At 39.4% G+C, this 16775-nt stretch overlaps 1 protein-coding gene across 1 annotated transcript in view; it reads right to left on the bottom strand.

Annotated features, from left to right (window-relative positions):
• Nucleotides 1-177: 177 nt before the first annotated feature.
• Nucleotides 178-16775, bottom strand: part of nup214 (nucleoporin 214) — a 46926-nt gene continuing 30328 nt past the window's right edge. The window contains 12 exon segments of the mRNA XM_058774460.1: nt 178-375; nt 448-481; nt 2427-2608; nt 5493-5664; nt 6329-6481; nt 6851-7010; nt 7465-7535; nt 12438-14003; nt 14491-14543; nt 14647-14725; nt 14898-14976; nt 15151-15217. Coding sequence (XP_058630443.1) covers nt 339-375; nt 448-481; nt 2427-2608; nt 5493-5664; nt 6329-6481; nt 6851-7010; nt 7465-7535; nt 12438-14003; nt 14491-14543; nt 14647-14725; nt 14898-14976; nt 15151-15217 — 2653 coding nt within the window. The 3' untranslated portion in view covers nt 178-338.

The raw sequence follows: 16775 nt of genomic DNA, 5'->3' as shown, positions 1-16775 counted from the left end.
TGCAGAAATCTGACCCGTTTCATTGATGCATGACTGACAAACATGCATCTCATTAAGTTTATTAGTTTATGATAAAACTATAATCCAAATTTTAGATGCAATTCAAATACAATAAATCTTAAATTTAGGCTTAAATATATTTTAGAGTGTGACATTAAAGAACAGAAATGAGACGTATGGTCAACAGCACGTGGGTTTATTTCTCATTGTGCGGTTAAAACAGAAGAAACTGAACTGAACATAAAACAGGAGGACATCAGCACACTTTAAGAACTCATTCAATCTTGCGCGCACACTATAAAACAGCAGATCAGATCAGATCAGCTGACGTCCACCGATCAACTCCTCCAACTGCTGAACGTCTGAGACGACGGCCTGGAACACATCATCAGATGTGAATGTGTGAGCAGAACACTGACGGATGTGTGTGAATGACACAACACTTACTGGTTGGTGCTGGTGTTCCCAAAACCTCCAAAACCTACAGACAAACAAGACACACTGAGAGTCAGACTTCATCAGTAATGACGAGTGAAAGTGAAGCAGTAAAGAGGTCTGGAGTGGGTTTATCACTGTAACTAGGTAACGTGCGACATTCTGTAAGCAGCACTCGAGTCTGTCTGCAGCGGATATCTCACAGGAGATGCAGAGATAAGAGCTCGTGAGAAACAGAGCCACGACTGAACTTGCTGTGCTGTTACTGGTAACTCAAACTAAAATTAGAATTAAAAATGCTTTTCATTAATTGAAATAAAGCTGATTATAAATATTACATTAACAACCAAATTTAGAAAATTATTAACAAATAAGTTTGTGTTAAAGTACTAAAATAAACAACAAAACAAAAGCACAAAATTACAAACTAAAATTAGAAACACTGCCTTCACAACTTAAAGTATTACAATTACTAAAAAATTAATAAAATTTACAAAAAGTTCAAAACTACAAAAACTAAAATTACAAACATTGTCTTGGCAACTAACTGAAGTAAAACATTGAAAAAAAGATGATAAAAGCACAAAAATGAGAAATGCTGCCTTCTAATATACCTGAAATATATAATCTGAAAAAAATAAAAAGTTAAGCTTAATGACAAAACTTAAGCTTAAAGTGCCAAACAAAATTATTAAAACTAAAATTAAAAAGGAAAACTGAATATAAAAACGTAATTCAAAATATTAATAAATAAAATAAAAAAGGTTGCTCGGTGTGTTTAGGTAATTAGTTTATTTGTTCATTATGAGTATTATTTGACATAATGAAGTCTGACTTGAGATTTTGGTTTGTTAAAATCAATCTGAATTCATTTTTAAATTAATGAGCGTGTAAAACTTTTGGCCAAACTTTAGTGTGTAAAATGCTAAATCATGTTGTGATTGTCTAGTTTTGTAGATGACAGAGACTCAAGCCCTACATGAAAAGAAACAATTGACATATCGGTAAGCGCAACTCGGACATCTTTAGCGCCATAGAGAAACATTGGAAGATCCGAAGCTCGCATTGTTTATGCTTCAAAAATGGAAAAAACGATGTGCCTGAGGTACTTGTAACGCTGATTCCAGGTATCCTGAGAGGATGGGCAATATCATTTATTATATCACATTTCCTGAATCCAAACAAAACAGAGCAAAATGTCCCTAAGTATTCACCTCAATACAAATGAAGACAAAAACGTTCATTTTCTGGTTGTCATACACTCATTAAGTTACAATTTTCATCTGCTCAAGCAGAACGTTTAATGTTATCTTGTGCTTCAGCAAGGTATCTCTGGCTAAAACTAGCTAACGTTAAAGTTTGTGAGTCCATGCTAATGTACAAACCTAAATAGCGGACTGTTCTCGCGTCTTGTACAGTGTAGGTCAAAAACACAAATGAAGGTCTACATTTCAGTGCCTCTCCATATTAAACTGGTTAAATATGAACAGTATTTGTATATGTACATGTATATGAACAGATACAAGAACAGTGTTGATCCTGCATGTTGTCATCCTTGATGTCTGTGACGGCCGACTGTAATATGAGACTTCTCCCGCTTGCATTGTGATCTGTAAACCCTCGCTTGAGTTACCCACCGTATTTATTTTAAAATATTTTATAAATCCCTCCATGGAATATTTAATTCCCATTTGGTGGCCTTGTGTGTCCAAAATTGTGCAAAAACATCATGGGACAAGGTTTTCACACTGCAGCTGTCATTGTAAGACAGTGAGCAACTCCTTTTGTTTGTCCGAGGGAGCAACAGTAACTAAGGGGGGCGGGGCTTACCGATAGGTCAATTGGCTACAAAATCTAGTGTAGTCTGAATGAAGGCGGAGTCTGAAATCAGGTGTGTGATTAAACTGAACTAGCTGAACGCAGCACGTTATCGGCTCTAACGCTGGTCCTGCTGCGGCTACATCAGCATCGGTTGGAAGCTGTGAACTCACCTCCAGATGAACCGAAGCCAGTGAAAGCACCGCTCTGAGCACCGAAGCCCGGCGGCGGCTGCTGCTGCTGCTGCTGCTGTTGCTGCTGCTGTTGCTGTTGCTGTGCCAGACTGCCGAACGACGGCGCTGTGTTTGAACCCGCTAGAGAGCCAAAGGACGGCGCACTCTGAGGAGACGCGAACCTGAAACACACAATCACAAGCATGCGTCGCGTCAGAGCATGAACATGTGACAGATGGCAGCGGGTTTATTTGGGTGAGTTATGTGGCTCGGCGCAGCTGCAACACACACAGGATTAGATCGCAGCACATATCACTAAAATTACCCACACCTCTGACCTCATCCGTCATAACACGAATCAGATTTACTCATTTACTAGAGGCTTTTATTAGCACAAGACCCTGTGTGTGTAAATATAGCTGTAGTTGTTTCAGAATTAAAGGTTAGTTCACAAAAAAATGAAAATTCTCTTATTAATTACAGACACGGAAAGACTGACACGAAAGAGATTGAATAAATGTATATTTGTTTTCTTTGCACACAAAAATTATTCTTGTGGCTTCATAAAATTAAGGTTATGGACCATTTATGACTATTTTAATGATGTCCTTACTAGCTTTCTGGGCTTTGATCATGTCAGTTGCGTTGCAGTCTATGCAGAGTCAGAGAGCTCTCGGTCTTATGGGTTTGAAATGATATGAGGGTGAGTAATTAATGACAGAATTTTCATTTTTGGGTGAACCATCCCTTTAAACTGTTATTTCCTCTTTATTTTAGTAATAAACTCAGTGTGTCTTGTGTCATTATCTGTTCAACTTCGTTTGCATGCTTACATCTGTTGCTCATGATCAGTTTTTTTGTTCTTGGTTTTATTTCTGTTCACTTGCTGCATTATTTCAGTCACTGACAAGCTGTTTTTATTCGAGCGCTGTGTTGGTGTTTTCATTCTGCTCACGACGGACGCTGTGCTCACAATTGATGATCAATATCCATCAATTATTCCATTTGACTTGCAGTGTCTCGTCTAGTTTCACAGCAACGCTTCAAAACACATTTTCTCCACTTTTAACTTAAACTACAGAAACACAACAGGCCAGATATCTTAAGTCTTTATCTTCATCTCAAGTAATTATCTGTAAGTGAGTTTAAAACTCACTAGATGATGGAAAGGTTCGATAAGATCTTTTTAAAAGACTTATTTTTATCATCATGTAGAATTATTTATAGTAATACTCCAATCAGGAATTTTAGACATTTATTCAGGGCCTGAATTTCATTTTTGAAAATGGGGGAAATTTCCCTCTTATTAGGCGACTCTTGTGAGAGAGGATTTATTTTTTTAATTTTAGAGGTGGAGGGGAGCATTTTTTACAGCACAAAACAGCTGCTCAAGCAAGTGGCAAAACATTTAAAATACTTTTCTTTCGTTACCACAAACATTCTAAATTAAAACTTAGCACTGACAGAAACAGTCAGCTCTATTGCCTCTATTGCCGCAATCCTGCGATTCATAAAGAATTTTTTTTCCTACCTCCACGAGTGCCATCTATTATTGCCTTGTTTATCTAAAAGTGCTCTTTTTCTTTAAACCTAGGCAAAAAGCCATAGCCTAGGTGTTGACTGTGACACATCAGACTTTATATGTATTTATAGTGTAATTACTATATTTTCGTTTTCATATTTACCGCAAACAATGCGCTGTTACTTTAATTCAGCACGTGCAGCAAACTCTGTGTGGAATCAATCGCTGCACTGCTGCAGACTGCTTCTGGAGCGCACTGCAGCCGTGTGCAGTGTGAACGCTTTAAAATCCGTTAACATGAGCACGGAAAAAATACGCACAGCATAGGCCTACGCACTGCAAAAGGAGTATGTGTGAACCTGGTGTTATGTGTGTGCGCTTCGAGTGTGCATGTGCGCACGGTCTCCAGGAGAGCGCGCGAGCACTGAATGGTTAAACACTGGCAAGAATTAAAAACAAATGCAATTTATAAACTTTAGTGATAACACTGCCTCGATTGGTGACAATTTCTGTGTCAACTGTGCAGCTTTCTTATAGACAGACGATCAATCGGAGGACCCCTACGTTTGTTCACAAAATCTACAGATGCTATTGTCAAGAGATTAGAAACATTTCCAGTTTTCATTGTCTTTAGTGAATTAAGAGTCAGTCAATATTGTGAAAATGGTCATTTTGTGTGTCTTATATAAACTGCCCTAACCATAGTCTCCCAAACCACATATATCCACTTTAGTCCAGTAGAAATATAATCATGTAGAAGTTTCACTTTATCTCCATGCAATAACACATTTACAATGGTGTTGAGAAGCTGAACATACAGCAGCCTGTGCTGATCTGTGACGGGAGACTCCTGATCTCTCTCACAGCCTGTAATCTCCAACACACACACACACACACACACACACACACACGCATAATCTCTGCATAACCTACATCCTGCATCATTTCAGACAAACACGCTCATGTGAGCCGCTGCTGGAGATGAAAATTACAATAATCCAGCATTTAATTTCCTTCATTCTGAGCGTCTGCACACAGATGTCACGACAAACCGCTCGACAACTTCATCTGATCAACTTGAGACACAAAATACATGCACATTCATCTATTCTGCTGTCTAACATGAACAATAAAACATAGCTCTGATCCCATTCATCACAGTAAAGCACGCTCCAGCTTCACTGCACTGTCACGCTTTCATCCAGTGTGTTTATATGCACTGGGCGAATCTGGACTATTTTGCTTTCCTAACATGTCTTCTTTCAGACTAGTGGAAAGAAAACACCCAAAATACACATAAAATATTGAAATCTGTAGATGATATCTTTAACAGGTGGTGAGTTTGTTTCTCCACTTCAGCAGAACTGACAAACTCCAAAACTTATAGTTTTAGTCTTCTCTATATTCTGAAGGATTGTTCATATATCATTGACACGGATTTATACAACATTTTACTCCTGAAAACATGGTGAAAATGGTTTTGATTTGACACAAATTCACATTAAAATCACTGTATTGCACCGGACGTGGAAGCAGAAACTCACCCAAATCCGCCGACGTTGGCGGCTGTGGTTCCCTCACCAAACACCTTCCCCGAGGAGGAGCCCAGCGGACTGTTGAAGGAAGGGGCGGAGCCAAAGCCTGCTGACCCACCGAATGCTGGAGATCCGCCGAAAGTTGGAGGACTGCCGAAGACTGGCGCACTTCCGAAACCAGCTGCAGAACATCAGAGCAGAAGCACACACATCAGCATCAATTCGAGACAGGAGAACAGGAAACACACCGCCATTGTTCAGGAAAGAGTCGCTCACTGAGCGCTCTGAAATTACAGCCAGCTGAATAATTCAGTGAGTCATGTCATTGAATTACATTTTTTGGATCGCTGACATTAAAGTAAATGCTTGTTTGGTTTTAGAAAAGATTCAAGCTGAATGTAAAAGACAATTGTTACTAACCAATCATCATTATCAAAAATAAATAAATAAATAAAATATATACACACAAACATAAAATAACAAAAATAATACCAATAAATAAAAAAAAAAAAAAACAACATTAATAAAACTAAATAAATAATTTATTTAACTTTATTAATGCTATTGTGTTAATATAATTATTATTATAATAATATAATAAACTAAATCATAGAATTAAATGGAAAAAAAGGATAAAAATTTAATTCAAAATAATAAAAATTAAATAACAAAATGACAAAACAATAATAGAATTAAATAGAAATCAAATGAAAATAAACAATATCATAATTATAAAAATTAAATATTCAAAATAATAAAAACAATAATAATAGTCCTTGGCATTACAATGTCCACTTCCTCGTTTATGTGTTAGACTGCATCAAATTGTGTAGAATGTGATTGACCTGGTTTGGTGGGTGTAGAGAACGATCCGAAGCCCTGTGCGGCTACAGACCCCGTGCCAGAGCTGAATGAGCCGCTGGGTTTCTGTTCACCAAACGAACTGTTACCGAAACTAAAGCCCTTCGCTCCGCTGTTCCCAAACAGGTTAGATGGACCTGCGAGAAACAAACCACACAAGAACCTCAGCACTAATGCATACGAGACAGATGAGACTCTCTCTGGTGCACAAAACACAGAGCGATCATTTAGATACTAGAATCAATTTTATTCACATTTTGATTGTTTTTTTATTACTAGATTTTCCTTTAATTTTCGTCTTCGTATTTTTTTTAAATTTATTTATTTATTTTTTCCAGTTTTAGCTATTTTAGTATATCAAGTTAAACTAAAAAACTGCCCTGAGAATTAGCTGAAACAAATGAACTAAGTTTTTCTTATTTCAGTTAACATTTATTTCATTTTATTTATTTTTGGTTTCAGGTTAATACAATAGCCCTGGTAAGAGTAAATATCTGTGTGCACACCTGTATTAATGGGTTGGCCGAATCCACCTGCGGCTGGCGTTCCAAACGGGTTTTTGTTGGCAGCGTCTTCACTGGGTTTTCCTCCAAGACCACTGAAAAACCCTGATCCTGATGAAGCGTTTCCAGTGTTCGACCCGAACAGACTTCCGCCAGACTGAGCCTGATTGCAAAATCACATCACATTCGTACTTGAGATTCACATTTTCAACCACAAAAACCTGCAATTAGTATAATCAACTACATTACTGGGTGTTTAATCTGATTCACAAATGTTAATAAGCTATTAAATACAATATTGCTTCGGTTAAGGGATTTTTTGACCATAGCAAAACCAGTCTGCTGTATTTGAATTTGAAATTTGACTCGGAATGGAAAGATAGAAGCAATATGTAATTCTGGTGACTCAAAGCAGTCCTTCAGCAGACTGACAGCTCGTCTCAATTCAAAAGCCTGCGGCAGAGTGAAACTGAAACTTTTTATCTGGTACGTCGCAGCTTCAGCCTCCACCACATGCTGATGAAACGCCATCACTGCATCTTAGACTCAAACACACACATGCAGCTGAACAACCCGCCTGCTTTAGCATACGAAGAGGTATTTTATAAGGACTGTACCTGGCCAAACACGCTGGCTCCACTGGCCTGCTGTCCAAACACTGATGAGGTGGAGGGGTTGCTGCCAAACGCTATGCAAAAAACACACAGTTATTAAGAGATCAAACATGAAACTGTGCTTATTCTTTGGCACTGGATGAAATCAGGCTCAAAATAAATGCATGCACAATTATATATGAACTTGATAAACCTTGCAAATGCATCTTACTATCCACAACCACATACCTTTCAAAGAAATGCAGAATTAAACATATGTACAGTAAATTGCACTAATAGAGATGGGGTTTTTTTGGTAATAGTGCATGCAATATGGACGATGTGTGTTTGTGGATCGAGTGGCATGCATTCATTGACAATCCCATTTGATTTACTTGGATTTTGAGACTTGATTGTCTCACTGAAGCATTGCCTTTCAACATGCTCCTCTATCTGACTGACTGATTCAGAAATGCACAAGTGAAAAAATAAACAGCAGCTGATCTCAAATGTCGCTGATTATGCAAAACATCACAACAATGTGCGTTTACACTGCAGGATCACTCTCAAATATGAATAAATTAATGTACAATCTATGAAACTGCAAAATCATATGAAATGATAAACAAATACTGCATATGTATCTTACTATCCACAAACAAATGCAGAATTAAACTAAATGTACAGCGATTTGTTCATAGACATTTGTGAATACAAATTTTTTTTGTATTAGTGTATCAAATTTTGTGCAAGCAGCAAGGAAGATTACATTTGATTAATTTGAATTTTGAGACTGAAACATTGACTTTCAAGTAACAATCTCTTTGTGCTGCTCTATCTGTTTAACTGGTTCGGTAATGTACAGTTCATCTCAAATGTCAGTGATTATCCAGAAAATCAGAACATAATATGCAGGCCAAGGTCGATACATTTGCATAATTTCAAACAGCACATTTCTTGAGTTTAGCGTGAGTCTAAATAAGCAGAGCATAAACAGGTGTGAATCGGGCATCCTACAATGTCACTGAAGCTCAGGGGTCAGAGACTCAGCTGCTTATAATGTGGATGTCTCAGGATATCTGAGAATTCATAGGAATGGGAGAAATCCTGGCCTAAGGACACGCCTGAGACTGCTGCACATTCTCCAGTGCTGGACAATCACATCCACAGCCCTGACACGTTCATGAACAACACCCAACTACTCACGTAAACACGCACACTAGATGTCAACACGTTTAATGCATCTAGAGTCTGTCTTCTAAAATTACCATTTAGCTGCTTTTCCACCATCATATCCAAACCGCTCTGCATCACTGAATGTCCTCTCCATGCTCAAACTCGGCAACCCCCCAAATGTTTTTATTTATCAGCTTTAAAATGTGGTTTTATTGAGGATTTTTAACATGATTTTAGGAAAAATGCTCACCCTATATACAGTGGTGTCCAAAGTTATTAGAACACCTGACAGATCTGAAAATATTGACAGTCGTTTGCCTCCAAAATATGATTTCATTTCCTTGTTCATGAAATATGCAGATAGTTGCTCTGAGCACACCAAATATCAGATGAAGTGAGTCATACTGTTTTACCCACTTTTAACTTTAATGGTGTGTCCACCTTTTGCAGCGATTACAGCAGCACATCTCTCTGACATAGTGTCAATATATTTCCTGAGAACGTCAACACTAATGTTATCAAATGCTTTCTGCAACTCAAGCCAAAGGCTTTCCTTTGAATGTACAACAGATCTGTCCAGTTTATTTTCCAACTCGCCTCAATTTTGCTCGATGGGGTTGAGGTTATGGACTTTGAGGGGGCCAGTCCATCATTTTCAGTGTTCCAGCAGATTCCTTCCGTCGCAGGTAGTTCCGGCAATAGTTCATTTTATGGGTATTGTAATGGCCAATTCAACAAAAACAACTGAAACCTCTTAAATATGCCAAGTGTTCTAATACTTTTGGCCACTACTGTAGTTTGCATTCATTTTTTTCAGTTCAGTTGTCTCATGCCACATTCACACGGGGTGGGGGGTTTATAGAACCCATTTAATATGGCTACATAATAGTAACAATAATAAATATCTACTAATATAAATAAACAAACTGATACATATTAATATAATTATTTAAAATATACAAATAAATGAAACAAACCAATAAGGAAACATATTACAATGAATAATACTACTTTTGTATTTTAAAATAAATTATTATTACTATTTTATAAATCAACTATAAAATTACAACACTAATATTTATGGATGACTTAATCTATTCACTTTCAAACAGTAAAACATCAGGCTTTCATTTTCGTGGAAAACTGAAGAGAGATCTTAAGCTTTTCTTTTGTTGACAATAAAATTGATTTTCATTACAAATTAAGGAAGATAGGAGTTCATATGGAGCAGAATTGACTGTGAACTGTTCTGAGATACTGAAAACACTGGATCATGAGTTGCATGTGTAAATGAACTGCTGCATTTCAGCAATTCATAAGCTGTAGTTCTTATTTCATTGCCTGTGATTCCTTGCATAGTTTACATACAGTATCAAGGCATTATCAGGTTAACAACTGATGCATTCCTGTAGCACAAAAAGTAGAGCATGGCACTAGCAAGGTCACGGTTTCAATTCCCACGGAAAGCAATAACTGATTAAATGGGTAACTTGAATAAAACGTAAGTGGCTATGGATAAAAATATCTGCCAAATGGATAAATGTATTTGTTGTGTAAATTCTTACTGATTTCACAGCACAGCAAACCATAACAATAACAGCTATTCGGCACAATGGTGGAAAAGCAAATTTCACAAACATGGCTGCACAATCATTTTATATTCACAATATGGCCCAGTGTGATAATTAAACTGCAAAAGGCTTCAATTGAATTAATTAAATACACAGCCTAGTGGATGTGCTGTGGGCTTCACAGTGAGCGGGTGGCGTAACATCAAGATGCTCTGTATAAATGTGGGACAATCCCTCTGGGGTTAAAAGTACTGATCTGCTGAAGGTTCATGTCTCGCTCCTAAAGCGTTTCTAGCCTTTCATTAGTACTGTTATGGATATAAATTGTCTTAACCTTTAGTACAGAATGTTGCTTGTACACAACCTGCACATTCAATAAAGAGCTGCTTCATCGCTGACACATAAAAGACATTTGCGAGTTCTATATCATACAGTGGACTGTAAATATAACCATATCTATCACTTATTATTTTACCTTATAAAGCATCCAGTTACAATAAGAGATACTGCTTCAGTACATTAATGAACTGTTTGACTGAATCAAACTCAATTTGACACTTTTTTTGCAAACCACTTTGACCAATAGCCATTAATTTGAATAACTAGTTCTGCTTCTAAACAGCTGACAGAAAACAAAACATTATTTCTAAAATATTAAAGGGGTCATCGGATGAAATTCACTTGACGTTGTTTGAACATAAATATTTGCTGGAAGTGTGTGTACACATCCATCCTATAATGATAAAAAGCCACCCAGTGTTTTTTTAAAATTCCCTCTCTCAAATCAGGCTGTCCTGAGATTCCTGTCAGAATGACGTAGTTCTGCGCAGGCCGCTCCCACGATAGTTGATTGACAAGGCTGTCTTACCTTAGACCCGCCCTGAGTGAGCTGAGAGCTGTCTGCCATTGTGTCTCAGATTAAGCGATTGAGGTGTTTTGTTGTTGGATGTAGTAATGAATACAGCAGTCATCATTTACTCCTGACATCTGAGCTACTGAAGACGCAGAAGATTAACGTTACTTTCATTTTTGAAGGGAATGCGCCAATCCCCGATCTGCCTAAATGCGTTTATGTTCACGCGAATCATTCGTGATCCAGCTTGATCTACAGAAGTGAGTCTAAGGGTTTTTTATGAATCTTTGCAAATCACCTTTCCTAATAATGTGCTAGTTAGCCAGTTTCACAGCTAAAGTAAACAGTACTGCTCGTCACCCCATGGAAGACAGGGGTGGGGTCAGCAGAGCTTATTAGCATTTAAAGCAACATGGACTAAAAAACAGCTTGCTGAAAACAGAGCTGATTTTGACAGAGTAAAAAGGGTGTTTTTTACACTACCATTGAGAAATAAAGTATGTTATAGACTTTTCATTAAGACCCTAAAGAATCATATCAACTTGTGGAAAATGGGCATCCGATGACCCCTTTAACAGGGAAAACGATTCAAGTTGGTAAATGGTAACCTCCACAATTACACCGTGTCCCGACTACACACGTTGTGACAATACTCCAGCAACAAACATTCTGGCTGTCCACACCACAGGCAACATGGCACGACACGACAACGCAATGTGACAGAATCAATCAAATATCACAGCCAATCAAAAGCCTGTGTGGGTGGGGTCTCTCTGGAAGCGCACTGCACTCGCAACGAAATGGATAAGTTTATAATCTAATTCATAAATATTAAACCTTTTTAACATTATTAAAAGTACATAGTGAGTGACTGATACCATCTTTGTCATGAAATATGCTTGTTTCACATTGAGTTCACAGTTTTAACGTACATCTTTGCTTTCATTTATTTTCAAGATCTGGGGTAAGCCATCTGTTATTGCTTTCAGTATGGCTATAAAGGTCACGCAAAATGATATTCAAACTCACTTTAGACACTTTTACCATTGAATAAGGCGCACAATCAGTACCTGAGATTATCACTGTCATAGTTGCTATGTTGTTGCTCTAGTCGCAGAATTAGAAACCATTTCTAAAATAGAAATTTCGAGTCGTGTCATGTGTAGTTAGGAAACGGTGTAAGACGAAGATTTAGCAGTAGTACTTTGTTGGGGTTCATACCACAGTAAAAAAGGGTCTAGCAACAACCCTGGTCGGGATCAATCCAGCAACTTCTCCAAGTTAGCACCAGCTCTGGGTCTCATCCAATAAACTTCATATATAATTTCATCCTACTCTTCCCTGTCAGAATGTGTGGAAACAGGCCATAATGAGTATTGCGCTTTCTAAAAACCCACCTGGTTGTTGTCCAAAGCCGAATCCAGAGGACGATGCTGTGGTGGTGTTGCTGCCAAACATGGATCCCTGGCCAAAGCCTGAGCTGGACTGTCCAAAAACAGTTGTGCTGCTCTGGCCAAAGGGCCCAGTGCCAGTACTGGCTGCAGAGCTGGTTGCGCTGGCTCCGAAAGAGAAGGAACTGGCACTATTTGTGCCAGAGGATCCAAACAGTCCTCCTCCTCCACTGTTTGTGGCTGACGTGGTGGTGGCTGCCGCCGGCTGCCCAAACCCAGAATTTGCGCTAAACGCGGCCTGACCAAATGTGAAGCTGCTAGCAGAACCAGAGGCCGCAGGCTGGCCGAATCCTGCACCGTGACTCTGTCCGAAGGCAGGCTTTCCAAAGCCAGAGGTGGCAGAATTGGCACCAAAGACGGTAGACCCGAACACAGTGGTCGGAGCGGCAGAAGTATGTTGTCCGAAGACTGGGGTTGGAGCTGTACTGGTGGTGATGGCTGCAGATGGGGCAGAGGAGGCCGCTGTAGTGACAACACTGGTGAGATTCATGGCTCCTACAGTCAGACTGTCTGTGCCACCCGAAGGTGGGGCGAAGATTGAGCCTGGTTTCTCGGATGTTGGAGCTGAGGATGGGGTGGTTGCTGGTGTCTCTTGTGGTGCAGGAGTGGTTGTGGAAGTGCTAGTGGTCTCAGGGGCAGGATCAGAGACTGGCTCTGCTGCAGGAAGCTCGGAGACAGGCGCCAGTGTCTCAGATGGTGGGGTAATTGATGGAGGTGGTGTGGAAGAGACCTCAAGAGTTGGAGGAGTTAGGGGCTTGTTGGAAGGTGCTGTAGTGGGCTCAGTATTGGTAGGAGCAGCGGGTTCAGTGACTGGTACGGCTGATGGAGCACTTAAGGTTGGTGGTTTAGGACTGGGTTCTGCTGGAGGTTCTTTAGATTCAGTATCACTGGAGGGAGCCGGCTCAGTTGAAGTCGTCATTTCTGGTTGGAGGGACTTTGTTGGAAGAGTTTGCGTCTCTGATAGAGGTGCTCGCAATAGACTGTCGAAAGAAGTGGCAGCTGGTGGAAAGGAAGATGTCGACGGAATGGTGAAACTTGGCTTTATTGAGGGAACAGTTCCCTCCTGTGGTTTAAAGGTGAACGTAGACGAGGCAAATCCTTGTGCCGTAGTCGCCTTTGGAGCTTCTGCTGCAGTGCCTGTTGATTCCAACGAACTTCCAGTTTCTGCAGGCTTGATTTGTGCAGAACTGAAAGCAAATCCTGTAGATCCATTGCCAGGTTGTCCAAAAGCGAAACCCAAGGTGGTCTTGGGGACTTCCTTTCCATCCTCACTTTGGCCCACTCTTAAGCCAGAAAAAGAGCCGAGAGTTTCTCCAGCATTGCCCTGGGTTTTGGGAGCTTGAAGGAGTTTAGATGGCTCAGGAGGTGGTGTAGAGGAGCTCACGCTCTGTGCGGGAGATGACAGTTTTGAAGTGAAGGAAAACGGCTCCTCAGACCCCACAGGACCAAATGTCATCTTTGTTCCCGTGCTGCTTGCAAAAGAGAACTTGCCTGGTAGGCTAGAACTCTTTGCTATTTGCAAAAGTAGAAAAAAAAAAAGACATTTACTAAAAGAGACCAATACCAATAAACCAATGTGACCAATAAGCCATTGGAAGGTCTAGAACCTGCAAAATCTCTCACATATTCTGCACTGAATTTGAGGGATATTTGGGGGGGGATTGTGCTAAGTGGATTTTATAATTTTTTCAATAATGTAAAATTCAATTTCAAATTATTCTGACGATTCAAAGATTAACATAAGCAACTAAAGTAACAATAATTAAAATAAAAAATTAAATTTTAGAATTCCATAAGTTATCTGAAGCCCTCGGTTGAGAAACACTGCTCTAAATTATGTGGACATTTCTGCAGATTCTTTCAGGCCCTCCTGGCCATTGGAATGGCACTGAAAACCTTGACATTTCCTAACCAAAAGCTGTGTTAAAAACTACAATATAGTAAGTAACATTAAATATTTGCCTTTCTAAATGACACGAGACACACATGGAGATGATACCTTGAGTGTTGTTGGTGTCCTGTGATGGAGGGGCGAAACTGAACCCTGCTGACCTGTGAAAAGATAACCAAGATAACCACTCATAAGAGTCAATAACAACCATGAAGACCTGTATTGAGATGAAGGTGGTCATTGTAATGATGTTTAGTAACTCACGGAGAAGTAAATGAAAAGCCCTTTGAGTTCTTCTCACTGATGGATGAAGATGCTCCTGCCTCAGTTTTAGCAGCTCCACCTGTAGCAGCCCACACAGAAACAAGCTCATCACGACACTCAAACCAGCATTACTACACACAGGTACTAGAGTATAAACAAAGTAGTGCAGCCCTCATCTACCGGTATTTAACATTTATTCTACTTCATACTGAACTATTTGTACTATTGTGGGAACTCAGAGTCACACTCACCAAACACAAAACTACCTGATGGGGTCTGCGCCGGACCTGCCAGCGGTGCCGAGACCTTTAACACACCTTGACAGGAATTCTGCAAGTAAAAACAATAGTTACACCAAACGACAGACATTCACTCACTGGAGATGTTCTGTGTGTGATTTGTAAGACAAAATCATTGTTACAAACACTGAATTCTGATAAAAAGCAGTCTGGCATTTCAATCAGCAGTAACCGAGTTGTGTTGTGCAGCTCATGTGCGACTCACTTTATTGGCCTCCACCGTCGCCAGAACCTGCTGAACCACCTGAGCCGCCGGTGCTGGAACAGACGCGCTACAGACACACATAAAACGTGACTGAGTCATTCAGACAACTCAAGGGACAACTTCTAGCAATCAAACAGCACAGGGACTTAAGAACGTGAGAGTTTATAGGAAGACATTTTCCAGACAATTTTGTAAAAAGAGGAAACCATTATTTGCGATCAAAAAACTGAAAAAAATAAGGCCCTTCAGTCCCAAAGCGTGTACATTTAGAAAAATACCTAAAAATCTTTCACGTTAACATCATCTCTCTTTTCAATTTCCACTAAATTATACAATGTGATGAGGGCAGAATGATCTCTCCCATCTCACTATACTGTTATCCTTTCAGCTAAAGCAATAGAGGTTTAATGTTGCATATTTTTATCATAACAGTATAATATTTTATAATAAAACCTTAGACCTTTCTAATGATTTATAGTTATAGGCTGCCTGCATGTTACCAGGTAAGCTTGCAGTTTAAAAAAAAATATATAATAATTAACATTATTTATTCTTAAACTCTCTCTCTATATATTTTTTAAATAACAAAAGCATAATTACAATAGTAATATTTCTTATTGTTTATTATTTTTATTTTGCAATAATAAATCATAATAATAATTATTAGCCATATTAATATAAGCACAATTTTGGCCAAACTGTGACCAAATTTTTTACCCAAATCGCGCAGCTCTAATGTCCTAATGTGTTTTGCAGGCACTAGCATGCTTGCTTGCTTTTGGCTGGATGGAAATAGGCTAATGTGTGTGAAGAGCTCATATTTACAGATGAATGCCTTTGTGTTCAGGGATGCATCTGAGAAACATCCTGAGTATTTGAACAAAACTGATCTGATGCTCTGCGTTCACGTTTGTTTATACTTCCCGTCTGAGTCTGTGAGCGTGATGCTCATACAGCACAGGAAGTTCACGTGGAAAGTGTCCTGCGGGGCTGTTCAGGACAAATATCAGCCACAGCATTGGTCAGACAGACTGATTGAGCAGGCAGAACGGCCGACGCTCATGTGACCACGATGATGATGATGAAGAGCAGTAACTGGAGCAGAGGAAGAGGAGAGATGTTCCCTGATAAACAGCCCAAGCACTTGAATCAAGATGACCTCATTACAACGGTCACCTGACCTCTGCACGGCGAACAAACCTAATGAACAAGTGTGTGTGTGTGAGGATGTCTCCCATCTGACTTTCTGCATCAGTATGAGAGATCAATACAGACAGGAAGAGAGACACACACACAGGCTGAGACAGCAGTTTAGTGCATACTGCGCAGTACACACTGGGGAGGACAGTATCAATCTATGCAGGGCTCCAGACTGCAACTAAAACGGTCACATTTGCGACCAAAAACATTAAGGTTTTTGGAGGTCGCCATTGGTGACTATATAAATTTACATAACGACTTTTGCATGTAATGCCTTTTCCCTAATTGTTTTGCAATTACATCTTTTGTTGTGTTGACGTAATAACCTGAGACAATGCACTAGGTTTTAGTGAAAAAAAGACTTTCAAACAGTCCTCATCTCTGCCAAACAGCAGCGTTGACAGCACACCTGCTAAAAGCAGCTC

Source organism: Onychostoma macrolepis, chromosome 05, assembly GCF_012432095.1.
Source record: "Onychostoma macrolepis isolate SWU-2019 chromosome 05, ASM1243209v1, whole genome shotgun sequence".
NCBI lineage: Eukaryota > Metazoa > Chordata > Actinopteri > Cypriniformes > Cyprinidae > Onychostoma > Onychostoma macrolepis.
This window is presented reverse-complemented; position numbering and strand designations above follow the sequence as displayed.